The sequence below is a fragment of the Hylobates moloch genome, unplaced genomic scaffold, assembly GCF_009828535.3.
Source record: "Hylobates moloch isolate HMO894 unplaced genomic scaffold, HMol_V3 SCAFFOLD_23, whole genome shotgun sequence".
Classification (NCBI taxonomy): Eukaryota; Metazoa; Chordata; class Mammalia; order Primates; family Hylobatidae; genus Hylobates; species Hylobates moloch.
This window is the reverse complement of record NW_026652298.1, coordinates 30148759-30166661: the sequence shown is the minus strand read 5'-3', so window position 1 is coordinate 30166661 and position 17903 is coordinate 30148759. Positions and strand designations below refer to the sequence as shown.

The following is a 17903-nucleotide window of genomic DNA, read 5'->3' as shown; positions in this document are numbered from 1 at the left end:
CAGCATAGATACAGCCTTATATCCACACAGCACCACTGAGGCCGGGCTCCAACTCTTTCATTGCCTATCATCTCTGTTATTAATAATTAAAAAAAATTTTTTTTTTTTCTAGGCAGAGCCTCACTGTGTCACGCAGACTGCAGTGTGGTGGCATAATCTTGGCTCACTGCAATCTCTGCCTCCCAGGTTCAAGCAGTTCTCCTGCCTCAGCCTCCCAAGTAGCTGGAATTACAGGCACCTGCCACCACACCCAGCTAATTTTTGTATTTTTAGTAGAGATGGGGTTTCACCATGTTGGCCAGGCTGGTCTTGAACTCCTGACCTCAAGTGATCCACCCACCTCAGCCTCCAAAGGGCTGGGATTAGAAGCATGAGCCACTGCACCCAGCCTAAGTTTTTAAAAAATTTAACTATATGACAAAAGTTATATGTATTCAGGGCATACAACATGATGATTTGATGTATCTCTACATTTCGTAATGACTACCACAATCACATGAACATATACAGACCACCTCCCCGAGTGAACATTTTTTTGTGTTAATGTTTGTGGTGAGGACACTTAAAGTCTGCTCTTTCTTCAGATTTCAAGTAAACAGTACCATGGTATTGTTAGCCAGAGTCCCCATGCTGTCATCAGATCCGCGGAAGTTACTCATCTTCTAACAGAAAATTATAAGATGTATACTTTGGTCATCATCACCCATCTCTCTCATACCCCCATGTATATACATATACATCATATACATATACATATACATATACATCATATACATATACATCTATGCAGTGGAATAATATTCAGCCATAAAAAGAGAAGGAGTCTGAGGCAGCAGTGGCCCTCCTGCTGTTCCGTTTCTCTCCGTCTGCAGTGTCCTGTGTGGGTACAGCCAGTGGCCCCACCTGATTGGCACAGTGTCACAGCTGCTGCAGAGCTGCCTTCAGCCCTGAATGAAGAAGGCTGAGCGTGGGGCGTGGAGGGAAGAACTTGTGATGCTCTCCTAAGATGGGCTGCCAAATGTTTTCTGGAAAGGGCTGGACAGTAGATATTTCAGGCTGTGTGAGCCCCACGGTCTCTGTCAAAACAACTCATCAAAGCTGACTTGAACAATACAGAAATGGGTGGGTGTGGCTGTGTTCGGGGAAAGCTTTACTGGTCCCTGCTCTATCCTATGAGGCTGATGATACCAGCAACCTTTTCCAGTTGAAGGAGCTGAGAAGCAAGGATGATATCATTTACTGGGACCTCAAACTGAAGTGTGAGGGACATGGGATTCAAAGGTTGATCTGATTAGAAAACTGGTGTTCAAGGCCAGGCGTGGGGGCTCACGCCTGTAATCCCAGCACTTGGGGAGGCTGAGGCAGGCGGATCACGAGGTCTGGAGTTCAAGACCAACCTGGCCGACATGGTGAAACCCTATCTCTACTAAAAATACAAAAATTAGCCAGGCGTGCTGGCAGGCGACTGTAATCCTAGGTACTTGGGAGACTGAGGCAGGAGAATCACTTGAACCCTGGAGGCAGAGGTTGCAGTGAGCCAAGATCATGCCACTGCACTCCAGCCTGGGTGACAGAGTGGGACTCCATCTCAAAAAAAAAAAACTGATATTCTTTCTACACTGCCAGTTTACTGCCCGGAGGAGCTTAAAGTTCCACAAACAATGGACCAGTTTTTTTTGTGTGTGTGTTAGATGTGCCCTTGATGTGTAGATACTGTAGCAAAATTATTATTTCCTTAACAGAGTTGGTCTTTTGTTTCATTTTAAGAAAGATGGCATACATGTTTGTTCAGATACTTAGGTAGTTTTTATTGCTTCATTTCACATATTTACACATTATTGTACCAGAAATTTATTTCAGTACATTACAGGAGCAGAGATTTATTGAAGTCTGGTGGCTTGCTTCCCAAATGGTTCCTTGCTCAGCTGCATTTGTGGATGAATCCATCCTGTCCACAGCATTTGCAATGCTGCTTTTTATTTTAGATCAGTTTCCGATGGTTGAAATTGACATTCCCCTGTGCTCTTGCCTGGTTTTGTGGTTCTGTCTTCTGAAGCCAAGCAAGGAACCAATGTTGAGATGGATGGTCGTTTGCCTTTCAGCCATAGGAGAGGGAACCCACCTGCGTGGCCAGGCTCTGCAGAGGCCACAGTGCAGAAGCGCTGCTCTGTTCTCACTTGAAATGTGAGCTGTGGCAGGTCATAAAGAGGAGGGAAATCACAATGATAGAGACTAAACAAATCATGGGCTGCGCGGCACAGGGGAGAGGAGAGAAAATTACATGTTCAGGAGCTCCTCTGCTCGTGTGTGTCACTCGTGCTTGGCGAAGTGTAATATTTACCTGATCTGTGGAAATCACCCCGACGTTACCCACCAGCTTTACTGCCCAAAAAGAGTCACAAAACAGCCAATGTGGCAGTGAAAGTGAATGTGCGTTCAGGTTCAAGCCCGTCGAAAGAACATTTTGGGGGGCATGCCAGCTCTCAGTTGCTTTCCTTCTCCACCGTTAATCTGAACATGATGTCATAGCCATGTGGGGAAGGCGGAAGGGTCTGACAGCTCGTCTTTCTATGATGGATTTTTAAAAGATTCCCACTACCAGAGTACTGCTTTGGCTGCACTTGTGGTATCAATTCATTTCGATGTTGATAAAAACACAGGTGCCTCGTCAAAGAGGCTGGAGATGCACCGTGTGTGGGACTGGGGAGGGCAGGGAAGGATGAGGCCAGGGTGATAGAGTGGATCGGGTCAGCGTCCATCATCCTCTGTTTCTCACAGGTGGCTTCTGGGCAGTGATTTGGGCTCCTGCAAGGGGGGCTTGTGGCTGAGATCTCTTTTTTTTTTTTTGAGATGAGGTCTCACTATGTTGACCAGGCTGGTCCTGAACTCCTGGGCTCCAGTGATCCTCCTACCTTGGTCTCTCAAAGTGTTGGGACTACAAGCATGAGCCACCGTGCCCGGCCTACATCTCTTAAGACTACTTGAGGCTGTACTTGCCAGGCAAGCATTGCTGTCTCTGAAACTTCCTGGGAAAGAGTTTTTTCCTCCTAGAATTTCCTCCTGGAATATAACGTTTTCAGCTACGAAGTCTGAGTAGCAGCAATGGGGACCCCCTTATCCAGTGCCTGCAAGGCCCAGAACCCAGATACCTGCTCTTCCAAATTCCACATCGCTCTCTGGGGCTAATTTCGCATATTGCCCGTGGTGATCTTGTTTCACACTTCAGAAAATTCTACTATCTAGTCTGCTGCTCTAGGGCATAGATCGTTTAAAAAATCCTTTTTATTTCTCAAGGTTGAAGTATACAGGAGCTCAGTAAATCCCCTAACTCTTGAAAATATGCCCAGTTTAACCCACCTGTGCTTGTGAACCATACGGCTACCTTATCTCCATCTTCCTGTCTTCTGCTGTTGCATTTCTGCAAAGACTTGTAATGATACTGATCAGTAATACTTGCTAAATGCTATGCTGTGCTGGGCACCATTCCTAAGCATCTCACTTACATATTGTCTTACTGAATTCTTAAAACACTTCTAGGAGATAGTAATTGTTAAGATCTCATTTTATAGATAAGGGAGGTGGTGCTCAGAGGGGGTTGTTAACTTGCCTGAGGTTAATCTGCTGCAGAGGCAGGATTTGAACCTGGGACCTGACTCCACAGACTGTGCTCTAAAATGCAGGACCCCGATCAGCCGAGTCTGTTAGACTGTTACAGGAGTTATTTTTGAAAGGGAAAAGGGAACTTATCTAGACAAGTCATCCTTAATAGCATATAATCCAGAGAGATAAGGGCATGCTGTAACAGGCAAGACCTGCCAATTAATCTTGACTTTGTTTTCTTCCCTTAGGCGAACTGCGCCAGGCCATTGTGGCCATGATGAACAGGAAGGATGAGCTGGAGGAGGAGAACAGGTACTGTGATTTTCAGGCTTGAGGAATAGCCTCTTTCTTTGACATTCTGCCTCTGGGGAAGACAGACTATAACAGATGAGGGACATTTTGCTTTCTTGGCAAAAATTGTGACTGGCTATTTCTTATCGTCAGGGATGTGCCACTACGATGTCTCTCTTTTGCCTGGTGTGTAAGAAAAGAGTGAGAACCTTATGATAATGGCATCTTCATAGAACAAGCTAAGAATTTGGTAGAGCACTCATTAATTCTTTTTTAAAAAACAGCCTTTATTGATATTTAATTCACATACACTATAATTCACTCATTTAAAGTGTATGGCCGAGGCAGGCAGATCACAAGGTCAGGAGTTCAAGATCAGCCTGATCTACATGGCGAAACCCCATCTCTACTAAAAATACAAAAATTAGCCGGGCATGGTGGTGCACGCCTGTAATCCCAGCTACTCAGGAGGCTGAGGCAGGAGAATTGCTTGAACCCGGGAGGCGGAGTTTGCAGTGAGCCGAGACTGCACCATTGCACTCCAGCCTGGGTGACAGAGTGAGCCTCCGTCTCAAAAAAATAAAAATAAAAATAAATAAATGAAGTGTATAATTCAGTAATTTTTACCATATTCACAGATAGGAGTTAACATCAACACACTCAATTTTAGAACATTTCATCACCCCCGAAAGAAGCCCTATACCCTTTAATTATCACCTCCTTAGCCTAGGCAGTCTTTTTTTTTTTTTTTTTTTTTTTTTTTTGAGATAGTTCTGGCTCTGTCACCCAGGCTGGAATGCAGTGGTGTGATCTCTGCTCACTGCAACCTCCACCTCCTGGGCTCAAGTGATGCTCCAACGTCAGCTTTCTGAGTAGCTGAGACTGTAGGCGCATGCCACCATGCCTGGCTAATTTTGGTATTTTTAGTAGAGTTGGGGTTTTGACATGTTGCCTAGGCTGGTCTTGAACTTCTGAGCTTCAGTAATCTGCCCACCTTGGCCTCCCGAAGTACTGAGATTATAGGCGTGAGCCACTGTGCCTGGCCTCCAGGCAGCCTTTAGTCATCATTAATCAAAGGCCTGTCTATCTACCATGTTCCAGGCATCTGAGCACTTACCTTAAAGTTTGCCCAAATCAGGGATACTTAGGGCAAGATGAAATTTGGAGTCTTTTGACTTGGCCAAAAACCCAGTTGCAGACTCTTGAGAGGGCGAAGGGTTTTATTAATCTTTCTTCCCTTTTGAAACCCATGCTAGATACTACCCGACATTGGCTGCTGACTCCCATCTGACTTATCTTGACTGTGGGGTGGTCATAGAGGGCTTACCTGCAGTTACCCCCTGAACTTCTGCAAGCATGATTCAACTGCCTCCCTGGGACGTGGGGAGAGGGGTGTGTGTGTTCACGTCACCCTCTTTCTCACACCCTCTTTTACACACAGTCATGATTCTCCTTTAAACCTCATTTTTGGTCCTGCTTGACAAGCTTCTCTCTTGTCCTTTCTGGAAACATATAAAAACAAACAAGCATGATTTCTAAAACAAAAGAGGCTGTCTTCAAAAGGAATTTTTAGACCGCACCATTTTCCAACTAGAATAGACTTTCAATAGAGGGCTTGCACCTTGCGAGATTCTTTCTCCATGCTCCAGCTGGGGCTATTATCTTGGAAGAAGCCATAGATTTTGTCTTACCTTGTGAAGAACAATAGTCACTGTCCGTTACTTTTTTGTGCTTCCCAGAAAGAAAGGAAAAATTATACCATGTTTTTGTCAGGGAGCCCCAGGCCCCAAGAGGGGAATTTCCTCAAAGCTCTCAAGAAACAGAAGTCTTGGAGATTTCACTGAATGATCAGAGTGTTGGGGGAGTCAGATGTTTTTTATCATATTCTTTTTTTTTTTTTTTTTTTTTTTTTTGTGACGGAGTCTTGTTCTGTCGCCCAGGCTGCAGTGCAGTGGTGTGATCTTGGCTCACTGCAACCTCTGCCTCCTGGGTTCAAGCAATTATCCTGCCTCAGCCCCCCAAGTAGCTGGGATTACAGGTGTGTACTACCATGCCTGAGTGATTTTTGTATTTTTAGTAGAGATGGGGTTTCATCATGTTGGCCAGGCTGGTCTCAAACTCCTCAAGTGATCCACCCGCCTTGGCCTCCCTAAGTGCTGGATTACAGGTGTGAGCCACCCCGCCTGGCCATGTTTTTGCTTATATTCTGATGTCACATGGCAAGTGTCCTCTGGATTTAGTATATAGATGTACCATGGTTGGTAATTGTTTTCCAGAAACAGCCAGTTAGAATGAAGTAAATGGTTAGCAGTATCATGGTTGGATCTCTCCTAGGCGGTCACTGGTGATGGTTTCTAGAAGACCTGCTGTCCTCTCCTTTATTTAAGACCAGGGATGACAAATATATAAGTGAATCCTGTGCTGGCTGCAAGCCCCCTGTTGGAGGGTTAACAAACTTGGGAATGTAAAATGCTATCTCTGCTATCTTAGATGATTTAGTGATATAAGATATTTTATATATATGCTTGTTTCACCTGAAGTTGGCAATGAAACAGGCTCACAGTGTGTTTTACAGGCACAGGTGGAAATGAGACTAGGCATTTGTCAGATAATCTGAGTATATATTCTATTTTTATGTCTCAGATTATTGTTTTGGCCTCTCCTGGCATCCTTTCCTTGGTTAAATCTCTTACCTGGTGTAGCTGTGACAAAATGGTCTCATTGTAATGTGCTACATCTTTGAGTGGGGTATCTGTAAAGGGACTTGGCTGGAATTTTCTCACCTCATTGTTTTCCCTTGATTTATGCTGTCAGAAGGCTGGCCTGCTCGCAGGCAATCAGGAACATGGAGCCCAGGCCATAGATGACTGTCCCTTAATTCTTACTCGAAGGCTGTCAATTAGAGTTTGCTATCTCCCGTTCACATGAGATAGACTTGAATTATGGTTTATGCAGAGCCTTGTGGAAAACCCATGGCTTAGGACTTTACTTATGTTAGGAACTGTGTCCTGGGCGCAGTGGGGTCTGGGTTGACAGCTTCTGAACAGATGGGGCCCTCTCTTCCCAGATCACTGCGAAACCTGCTCGACGGTGAGATGGAGCACTCAGCCGCGCTCCGGCAAGAGGTGGACACCTTGAAAAGGAAGGTGGCTGAACAGGAGGAGCGGCAGGGCATGAAGGTCCAGGCGCTGGCCAGGTAGGAGAGGGTGAGGGATGGAGAGGTAAGCACAAGGGGGCTTCATTAAAACCTGAGCATACTGGGCCGGGCACGGTGGCTCATGCCTGTAATCCCAGCACTTTAGGAGGCCAAGGCAGGTGGATCATAAGGTCAGGAGATCGAGACCATCCTGGCTAACACAGTGAAACCCCGTCTCTACTAAAAATACAAAAAATTAGCTGGGTGTGGTGGCGGGCGCCTGTAGTCCCAGCTACTTGGGAGACTGAGGCAGGAGAATTGCTTGAACCCGGGAGGCAGAGGTTGCAGTGAGCTGAAATTGCGCCATTGCACTCCAGCCTGGGCGACAGAGCAAGACTCTGTCTCAAAAACAAAAACAAACAACAACCAAACAAACAACAACAAAAAAAACCTGAGCACACGTTCACCTGGACTTTTTAGTTAAAGAAAAAAAAAAAAAAAAAAAAAGCTGGGCGCGGTGGCTCACACCTGTAATCCCGGCACTTTGGGAGGCTGAGGTGGGTGGATCATGAGGTCAGGAGATCGAGACCATCCTGGCTAACACAGTGAAACCCTGTATCTACTAAAAATACAAAAAATTAGCTGGGCGTGGTGGCGGGCACCTGTAGTCCCAGCTACTTGGGAGGCTGAGGCAGGAGAATGGCATGAACCTGGGACGTGGAGCTTGCAGTGAGCCGAGATAGTGCCACTGCACTCCAGCCTGGGAGACAGAGCGAGACTCCATCTCAAAAAAAAAAAAAAGATAGCGACTAAAGCAAAAAAAGTATGTATTTTAATTTAACTTATTTCATTGAGTAAATAGTATATATGCACGTGGTTCAAAATACAAAAGGTGAACCTGTGCAAGTCCCTTTCTCTTATCCCAGCCACCCAATTTGCTCCCTAAATGGGGTCATCCTTACTGATTCCAGAGATATTCCCTGTACACACAAGCAGATATGTGTGCATATACTTTTTTTCCTTTTCTTTTCCTTCTCCTCCTCCCTTTCTTCCTTAATGTGAAATGGTAGCCTGTCCTATGCAGCATTCACTTGGCGTCTCAGAGATTGCTTTCGTTGGTCTGCATGGGGCTGCCCTCTGCCTTTTAAGAGCTCCTGACATTTCCTTGTCCGACTGCACCAGAATTCGTTTAACCAGCCTGCCGACAGCCAGGCCCTGAGATGGTTTCCAGTCTTTTGCTACTACTAATAATGCCACAGTGAACAACCTTTGCGTTGGTTGTTTTTCTCCTGTATGAGTATATATTTTGGAAATATTCCTGGAAGTAGAATTGCTGGGTCAAAGTGCAGCGCATTTGTAAGTCGGACAGGGACCATCAACTCGCATGGCACGGGCGTGAGTCGCATGTCCTGCAGCAGGGTGGGAGAGGGCCTGCTGCAGCACAGCTGTGCTCACAGCCATGGGATCCAACTTCTGGGTCTCTGATAATGCCGGGGGCGGAAATGGTGCTGGCAGAAAATTTTTCATTCCCATTTCTCTAATTAAGAGTATGGTTGAGCCTCTTTTTATTTAAAAGCCATTTTATTTCCTTTTCTGTCACTTTGTTTATGTACTATTAAAGAAAGCTGCAAAGTAAACCGCCCCAGATCCCAACTTACATGCATCTTTACTGAATTTGTTTATATACTAATGTTTTTTTTTTTTTTTAACTGTACATGTAATCTATGCCTGTGATTGTTTAGTCTACCTTCTAGCACTGCTTAGGAGCGCAAAAGCAGCTTTTATTGTTTCCATGCAGGCCTCATGTTAACCATTTTTATGTACCTGGATGTGGTATTTGATTGAGTTAACACACCATATGAAATTGCACATTCCAGATTGGAATGATGAATTTAATATGGTCAATTTAGCATTCAGGTTGTTTCCAGTTTGTCCTCATTTTAGGTAAGATAAGCAGTTTATTGATTGTTCTGTAAATCTACTTTAAAATAAGACCACGCGATAAACACGTCTTGTGGATGTGCAAGGGAGCCCAGAGTTAAGTCAGTTGATAGCAGCAGCATTTACCTCTCTGTGCTGTTAGGTGCTGTGAATGGCTCTAATGTAATTGTTTTGTATGTCATACTGAATGTTGGCACTATGATCCTGTGTTGGATTTCCAATCTTTGAGCTTTTCCCCTTTTGTCATATTTTAAAATGATAGCTCAAGAGCATCAAAGACAGTTAAATGACTGCTATAGTGTAAAATGTGCCTAGTTTGGCATTTTCTCACCTGGACCACCCTTTTGCCTGGCCATGCTAGAGTTTTGCAGCATAATTGCATTTAATGTTCACAATAAAGTCTGAAGTCTTTAGAGACTCTGGTTCTTAGTCAGCAAAGAGAGATAGAATTATATGCCCTGTCTTTTTTTTTTTTTTTTTTTAAGATGGAGTCTTGCCCTGTCGTGCCCAGGCTGGAGTGCAGTGGCGTGATCTCGGATCACTGCAACCTCTGCCTCCCGGGTTCAGGTGATTCTCCAGCCTGAACCTCGCAAGTAGCTGGGATTACAGGTGCCTGCCACCGTGCCTGGCTAATTTTTTGTATTTTTAGTAGAGATGGAGCTTCACCATGTTGGCCAGGCTGGTCTTGAGCTCCTGACCTCAGGTGATCCGCCTGCCTCAACCTTCCAAAGTGCTTGGATTACAGGCGTGAGCCACCATGCCTGGCCTACGTGTCATTGAATGGCTTGTATTAGCAGTCAGCGTAGTCTTGAGTCTTCGCATCATTACTTGCAAATTGTGTGTTTCTGGGTGAATTGCTCAACTTCTGCACATGTGTGCTTCCTCATCTCAGGGATGGAGAGGATGATCTCATCCAGCCGAAGGGGCTGAGTGAGAAGGAGAAGATGTGAGGGTGCATATGGCAGTGGACACGAGCGAGGCGTCTTAAGTGTATTCCACAGGAAGCATGTTTTAGTGCATGACAATTGTTGGGAACATTTTATCCCATAAATGGGGTAGATAAAACCTATTTCCTAACCAGGCAGTTTTATAATCCCTATTTAAGCAGTGGATAGCTAAGAGTTTAAGGTGTCTGAACGTTTGCAGTCTGCAGGCAGAAGGAACAGATATCTGTAAAACAGACCAGTATTTCAAAAGGAGAAACTAGAAGCAGGCAAACTGATCAGCTGGGTATGTAAGTTTTGAAAAATTCCATTGCTGACGGGTTCCAGATAGAGTTAACCTCTGCCAGTGGTCAGAACTTTCTTCTTGCTTCTGGCCAGAGTAAAAGCAGCTGTCAGTGTTGGCTGACAGTGGCCTGCTCAGGCAGTTGTTGCCTGGGTGTGGGGATGCCGTAGCTGCTGGGGTACAGGCGGGGCAGTGGAGTGTCACAGGCTGGAAGGTGAGGCTCAGTGCACCGGTGCCATGCTTTCCTTAGGTGTGTGCGTGTTCAGGTGCAGGTTTCACCGTGCAGGTGGGTACAGCTAGGGCTTTATGGTGCAGGTGCCTGCCTTGTACTGATGGGGTCAGACTATGGCTCTCCTGCTTACTAGTTGTGTGACCTTGGGTGAGTTACTTAACTTCTCTGTTTCTGTTTCCTTGGTGTTTTTGTTTTGTTTTTGTTTTTGTTTTTAAAGATAGTGTCTCACTCTGTCACCCAGGCTGGAGTGCAGTGATGCGATCTCAGCTCACTGCAACCTCCCCCTCCTGGGCTCAAGCAATTCTCCCACTTCAGCCTCCGAGTAGCTGGGACTACAGGCATGCACCACCATATCCAGCTAATTTTTGTATCTTTTTGTACAGATGGGGTTTTACCATGTTGCCCAGGCTGGTTTCAAACTCCTGGGCTCAAGTGATTTACCTGCCTTGGCCTCCTGAAGTGCTGGGATTACAGGCATGAGCCACTGCTCTTGGCTTGTTTCCTTAGTTATAAATGGTAATAAGAAAACTCTTTACTTCATAAGTTCTGTTGAATAAATAAAATGAGAAGACCACGTATTGGCTCAATGTGCTTGATAAATACTCAGTAAATGTTAACTATCGCTATAATTTTTCTTGAGTATAATACTTATGACACCTTACCTCATCAAAAGTTCTATTTTAACAGCAATAGTGCAGAAAGAATTAGGAGCTAGTCTGTCTCCTACTCAGAAAAGTGAAATATTCGAATGCTAAGTATGCGCTTGTGTATGTGTATGTTTCACTGGCTCTGAGTTCATGGTTGTAAAACTGAGCATCACCGAGCAAATCCAGCATTTGATGACACATTCCTTTTGCTAAGAATTACTGGCTTTCCTAGAACAACGTCATGTAACTAGCCTGATGCTTTTTGGCCCTGGGCAACTGCGAGTTCCTGAGGCAGAGGCATAATAATCATTTGCAATTAAGGCTCTGTAAGTCACATTCCTCTAAATAATTGATTGCCTTGTTTCCTTTTGAATTAAGAAAGCTCAAGCTATGAGACATATGTTAAAAAAGACACATTTACATGAGGAAAAGTGGCTTTGAAGGAAGCAAGTAAATGGGTTCTTGAATTATTGTGGGGGATCGTTTTCTGTTTCTTGTCATTGTATTATAGCAGTGTTAGCTCTTGCCGTGTAACAAATTATCGTCAAACTTGGTTGCCTAGAACAACAAATATTCATGATCCCCCACAATTTCTGTGAATTAGGACTCTGGGGATGGCTTAGCCAGGGCATCAGGGTCTCTCATGAGGTTGCAGTCAAGCTGTTGGCCAGAGTTGCTGTCATCTGAAAGCTTGACTGGGGATGGAGGGTCCACTGGCAAGCTTCATCCTATGGCTGTTGGCAGGAGGCTTCAGCTCATTGCCATGTGGGCCTCTCCGTGGGGCTGCTGCCAACACAGTAGCTGACTTCCCAGGATGAGTAACCCAGGAGCAGGAGAGCACACCCAAGATGGAAACCACCATGTTTTTAATAACCTGGCCTTGGAGGTGACACATGACTTCTTCTGCTATATTCTGTAGTCACAGTCAACCTTGGTCCAATGTTGGGGGAAACACACAGTGGTGTGACTAGCAGGAGGCAGGGGTCACTAGAGGCCACCTTGAAGGCTGCCTGCTACACGCATCAGGCATCTGCTTCTTCCTGGGTCAGATACTACCTGTATTAATATTAGGGTCATCCAGAGAAAGAGACCAATAGGATGTATATATATATCTCTAGAAAGGGGTTTATTATAAGGTATTGGCTCATATAATCATGAGGGCCAAGAAGTCTCACAAGCTGCCCTCTGCAGGCTGGAGAGCCAGAAAAGCTCATGGTGTAGTTCAAAGGCCCAAGAACCAGAGAACCTGTGGTGTAGGTTCCAGTCTGAGTCTGAAGGCTTGAGAGCCAGGAGTGTCGAGGGCAGGGGAAGAGCCATGTCCCAGCTCAAGCAGTCAGGCAGGGAGAGAACTCACCTTCTTTTTCTTCTACTCAGGCCCTCCATGGGATGGATGATGCTTGCCCACATTGGTGAGGGCCATTTGTTTCACTCAGTCCACAAATTCACATGCTAATCTCTTCCAGAAACTTCATCACAGGCACACTGAGAAATTGTGTTGATCTAGCTATCTGGGCATCCGGTGGCCCACACACATGCATATGCAAAATTAACCATCACACTCCCCCAGTTTTCCTTGGTGGATCTTTGCTTCTTCCTTTCTGTCCATGTGGTTTGATGGGGCTGCCCCTGCCGTCTGCCCCCACAGGGCCCCAGAGGAGGGCAGCCCACCTAGGCCTGGACAGTTGGGTTGCTCCATCCATGAGGGCTTTACAGGAGGGCATGTGACCAGGATGGTCTGATAAGAGCCAGTTACAGCATTCTTGAGAGGATGGTGCCAGCCAGGAGTTGTTGCAGCTATCTTTGCTATTTTGTGAGGAGATTCTAACCCCATATGAGAACCATGCGGTAGAGAAATGGAGGGAGAGAGACATCAACAATTCCTGATAGTCTCATTTGAGCTCCTGGATCCAGTCTTTCCTGAAGCTGTCTTTCCTCTGGACTTTTCATGTATGTGAGCCAATAAATTGCTTTCATTCCTCGAGCCATTTGTGGTGGTTTTTCTCCATTATACTCATAAGAGTCCTGACCGAAGAGGCCTCTTGTTTGGTTATTAGAGATTGGAGCATGTGTATTTTCTCTGCACCTAAGTAGACAGGTCATCTCAACAATCAATCTGCCAGGTCCAGGAAGGGGCTTCTGGTTGGTTGAGAGTCACCAAGGTAGTGGAGAAAGTGTTCTTCAGGGGGATCCCCTTGGACTGCTTCTCAGAGTACCGCTCTAGACTTCCCTTCATGTATATCACTGGGGCCGGCCTTGTGGTTACTCTCCTGTCGTGACTCAGAGCGCTGCTGCAGACTTCGCTTCTTGTGTCTCACTGGGGCTAGCCTTGTGGTTACTCTCCTGTTGCGACTTTTCCCTCCTTCTGTGCAATTCTCCTGCACTCACATGAACCTGTTGTCAGTTGTATGGCTGGGGCCATTCTCTTCATGCTTCTGAGCCTCTCTGGTTCTTTAACTATTTAGAAACTTAAAGTGGGGCTGGGGTGGCATGGAGCACTCTCCCTCCTTCCTCCCGTGCAGTAGCATAAAGCACCCTGTTGATGCGTCACGGTCACTGTTGGCTTTGGCGGGCCGTGTCCGACCCTTACCTAGGGAAGCAGCACAGCACAGTGATTCTGGTCTTGGCTCTGCCACTTGGTAACTTCTCAATTCTCAGTTTCCCCACTGACGCTAATATGCTTTTGATGGCAGAAACCCACACCAAATTAGCTTGGGTCACCAGGGGAATTTTTTCTTGCAGTAGCTGGGAAATCCAAGGACAGGTCACTTTCTTCAAGCGCTGTGGGACCCAGGTCCCCCAGTGACACCAGTGTGCTCTCTGTCTTCCCTTGGCGCCGCCCTCTGTGCGCTGGTGTCATGCTTAGGTAGGCCCTCTGCACAGAGCAAAGATGGCCTGTGGTAGCGCTGAGACTCGCACAGGAGCCAAAGGGAAGAGACTCTTTTTCCTAATGTCTGTGTATAACATTTTAGGAAAGTTTTTTGTTGTTGTTGTTTTGAGACAGAGTCTCGCTCTGTCGCCCAGGCTAGAGTGCAGTGGTGCGATCTCAGCTCACTGCAACCTCTCCCTCCTGGGTTCAAGCAATTCTCCTGCCTCAGTCTCCTGAGTAGCTGCGATTACAGGTTGCCGCCACCACGCCTGGCTAATTTTTGTATTTTTAGTAGATACGGGGTTTCACCATGTTGGCCAGGCTGGTATTGAACTCCTGATCTCAAATGATCCACTTGCTTCAGCCTCCCAAAGTGCTGGGATTACAGGCATGAGCCACTGTGCCCAGCCTAGAAAAGATTTTTTAGCGGGCATGTTACGGCCAAGAGTCAGCAGAGGGCCATGATTGACAGTCTTACCAGGTCCCCAAGGCAAGCAGCGGGCAGCAAAAGAATGTCTCTTGCGTTTTCTCCTAGGATTGTTGGGACGGTTACATCAGCTGAGGTTCCTCAGCACTCAGCGCAGCTCCAGGCCCTCAGTAAGCACTCAGCGAATGTCACCTAATTTCTTCTTCTTGGCTGGCGCCTTGGCCGCAGGTGGCTGGGGATGCTGAGGCGAGGCCAGAATCTCCTGGGCCCTTTCCTTGTCCAAGCCTCCCCTGTAGTGAGTATCTTAGAGCCCTTGGCCCCTGGCCTTCATTTGACCTTCAGTGCCTCCTGGTGTTATTGTTCCAGCCCTGCCTGCCCAGTGTGTGTCCCTTTGTTTATTTGTCCCTGCTGGGCTGCTGAGCAGTGAGAACTTCCGTGACAGTGTTGTGCATATGAGATTGAGAACTGTACTGTACAGCCTGGAATGGCCTTGGGAGCCCTGCTCAGATCATGCTGTCTTGCACCCCAGGCGACCTTTATTGGCTTTCTATGAAGGCTTTAAATCTCACACTCCACCCTACGGCTCAGCCTCTGCCTTCCTTTGCTTTTAAATCATTGGAGAAATATGAAGACTATGTCCTTTGTGAAAAAGGACAGTACATTTCTTCAGTGTCCATTCAAAGGCACTGATTATATTTTTATCACAAGAGTCAAATGGTGGGAATTGAGAAGGTCAGGCATACTGACTTGAATTATGGGGAATACTGGCTTGAATTCCTGCCCAGCTTGGGCTACGGATGGCCTTTGGAATCAAGGGTCTGGGCCTTTTCATTGCTGTCTCCCCAGTTCAGAACACCTGCTCTGGTGGGAAAAGCCTGTAGGCTTCATCCTGCTGCCAACTCTGGTAGTCGCTGCCTGGGATTCTGGCTGAGAAGGACTGGAGTCCTGTCAGGACTCAACAGGAAAGAGTGTTGTTATTGATTAGCAATGTCTGCCATGCCCATGGGAAGGGGATGTGGTGGCAAGCCTGCCAAGAGTTTGCCATCCATATGCTAGCACTTCTGGAGTCTTGGAAACTGCTTGACATGAGGTCCCCAGGCCAAGATGGCAACATTGTACATGAGACTGAAAAAAAAGACTTTGTCACTTTTTTTTTTTTTTTTTTTTTTTTTGAGGTGGAGTCTTACTCTGTCTCCCAGGCTGGAGTGCAGTGGCGCGATCTCGGCTCACTGCAACCTCCGCTTCCCAGGTTCAAGCAATTCTCCTGCCTCAGTCTCCTGAGTAGCTGGGACTACAGGCATGTGCCACCATGCCCAGCTCATTTTTGTATTTTTAGTAGAGATGGGGTTTCACCATGTTGTCCAGGCTGGTCTTGAACTCCTGACCTCAAGTAATCTGCCTGCCTCGGCCTCCTAAAGTGCTGGGGTTACAGGCGTGAGCCACCATGCCCAACCTGTCACTGTTATATGAAGCCCACATTATTCTGTTTGGTAAAAGAAACATGCTTTGGAGGCATATCTTAAATCCATAATGTAAAATACAACAAAACTTTGCTCTCAGGCTTAGCAGAGACCAGAAATAAGACCCAGTTTTTGTTACATGTCTTTCAAAAATTAACAGTTGCTTTGTTATCTGATTTAGGAAGCCTGTGTTTATGGATGAGAGGAGGGGAGGAAGAGAGGGGTTCTTTCACTAGAAGAAGAGTTGCTGTAGTGGACATGATATTATCACTAGGCTGCTGGCAAAAGGCACCAGAGCTGCCTCTTGACTTTGTAGGTGTGTAGGTCAGTAAACTTCTTTTTCTGTTCAAGAGAGTTTGAGTGGGGCTTTCTGTTTCTGACTACATGAATACAGATGGCTTTGTTGGTCGGGCACGGTGGCTCATACCTGTAATCCCAACACTTTGGGAGGCCGAGGTAGGCGGATCACTGAGGTCAGGAGTTAGAGGCCAGCCTGGACAACCTGGTGAAACCTTGTCTCTACCAAAAATACAAAAATTAGCTGGGTGTTGTGGTGTGTACCTGTAATCCCAGCTACTCCAGAAGAATAAGAGAATCACTTGGGCCCAGGAGGCAGAGGCTGCAGTGAGCTGAGATCGGCCACTGTACTCCAGCCTGGGCGATGGAGGAAGACTCTAAAAAAAAAAAAAAAAAAAAAAGGAGGGAGGAAGGCTTTGTGCACCGTCTCCTGCCTGATCCTGAGCCCAGTCAGGTAGCTCTGAGATATGCTTCATGGGAGCTGGTATAACTGAATAGCATTATTATTGACAGTCACAGTCTGGGTTGTCGTCCATGCCCTGCCTGTCTTCCCTTTTAGACTATGTGATCCATGAGGGCAGTGGCCCGTCCTTGCACCTAGCACACTGCCTGGCATTGCTCAGTCATATTGACTAAATGAGGGAGTGAAGAGACCGTGGGGCCAGTGACTGTCACTTGGTACGAGTGTCACTGAGAAATCTCAGTTCTTCCAGCACCTTGATGGTTCTCCTCCTGTTGGCATCTTCTCTTGGCACAAAGCAGCCAGTTAGGCTGGGCTTTAGACCTGCGGATGGTCATTTGCCCCAAGATAGTATTTTTAGTCATTTTCTGGGGATTGGGGCTTTCTGGAAGCCCCTCAGCCATTCATTGAAATCTTACCATATAGAGGTCAGGTGCAGTGGCTCACGCCTATAATCCCAGTCCTTTGGGAGGCCAAGGGGGGCAGATAGCTTGAGCCCAGGAGACCAGCCTGGGCAACATGGTGAGACCCTGTCTACACAAAAATTACAAAAATTAGCGGTGCGTGGTGGTGCACGCCTGTAGTCCCAGCTACTGAGGAGTCTGAGGTGGGAGAATCACCTGAGCCCAGGAGGTCAAGGCTGCAGTGAGCTGAGATTGTACCACTGTACTCCAGCCTGGGAGACAGAGAGACCCTGTCTCAAAAAAAAAAAAGAAAAAAAAAAAAAAAAGAAAAAGGAATCTTACCACTTAGAGTCAGTAGTAGGTGACAGAAACCCACCATAAACTGCCTATGAAAAAGTGCAGTTGATTGGCTCATGAAACTTAAACCTATAGGAGAAGAGCTAGCTTTTTGCTGGGCTGGATCAAAGCTCTCAGGGGGTATCATGCATATCATGCAGTCCCCATGACTTTCCGTGTCTCCTCTCTCTTTCCCTCGGTCTTGGCTTCATTCTTAGATCACTCTTCTCTTGTGGTGACAAGAGGGCCCCCAGGGGCCCCAGCCTAAATCCCATCAGTTTAACAATGTCAGTGGGAGGAGAAGACTTTTTTCCAGTAGCTCTGAAGAAGTCCTGGGATTTACTCTCATTTCCCGGGCCAGCTGTGTTACTTTTGCTGCCCAAGCCTGGGTCCCATTCCCCCTGGAGCTGGGGGTGGCTGGCTTTCCCTCACCTGAACTCCATGGAGCAGGAACAAGGGTGGAGGAGAGTTTGCCCAAAAGGAAAGCCAGGATGTTCCTCCCATCAGATTGGGGGTGCGTGCGGTGAGGTGCAGCTTGCAGATGTCCCCGACAGTGGGTTGCTTCCACAGAGGGCTTGT

At 46.6% G+C, this 17903-nt stretch overlaps 1 protein-coding gene across 4 annotated transcripts in view; it reads left to right on the top strand.

The window, feature by feature from the left end:
- Nucleotides 1–17903, top strand: part of SNX29 (sorting nexin 29) — a 593868-nt gene that overhangs the window by 142515 nt on the left and 433450 nt on the right. For all 4 annotated transcript variants that reach the window (XM_032145365.2, XM_032145366.2, XM_058433797.1 and 1 more), the window contains exons 12-13: nt 3849–3912; nt 6959–7087. In XM_032145365.2, the coding sequence (XP_032001256.1) occupies nt 3849–3912; nt 6959–7087 (193 nt within the window). The remainder of the gene's footprint in view (nt 1–3848; nt 3913–6958; nt 7088–17903) is intronic.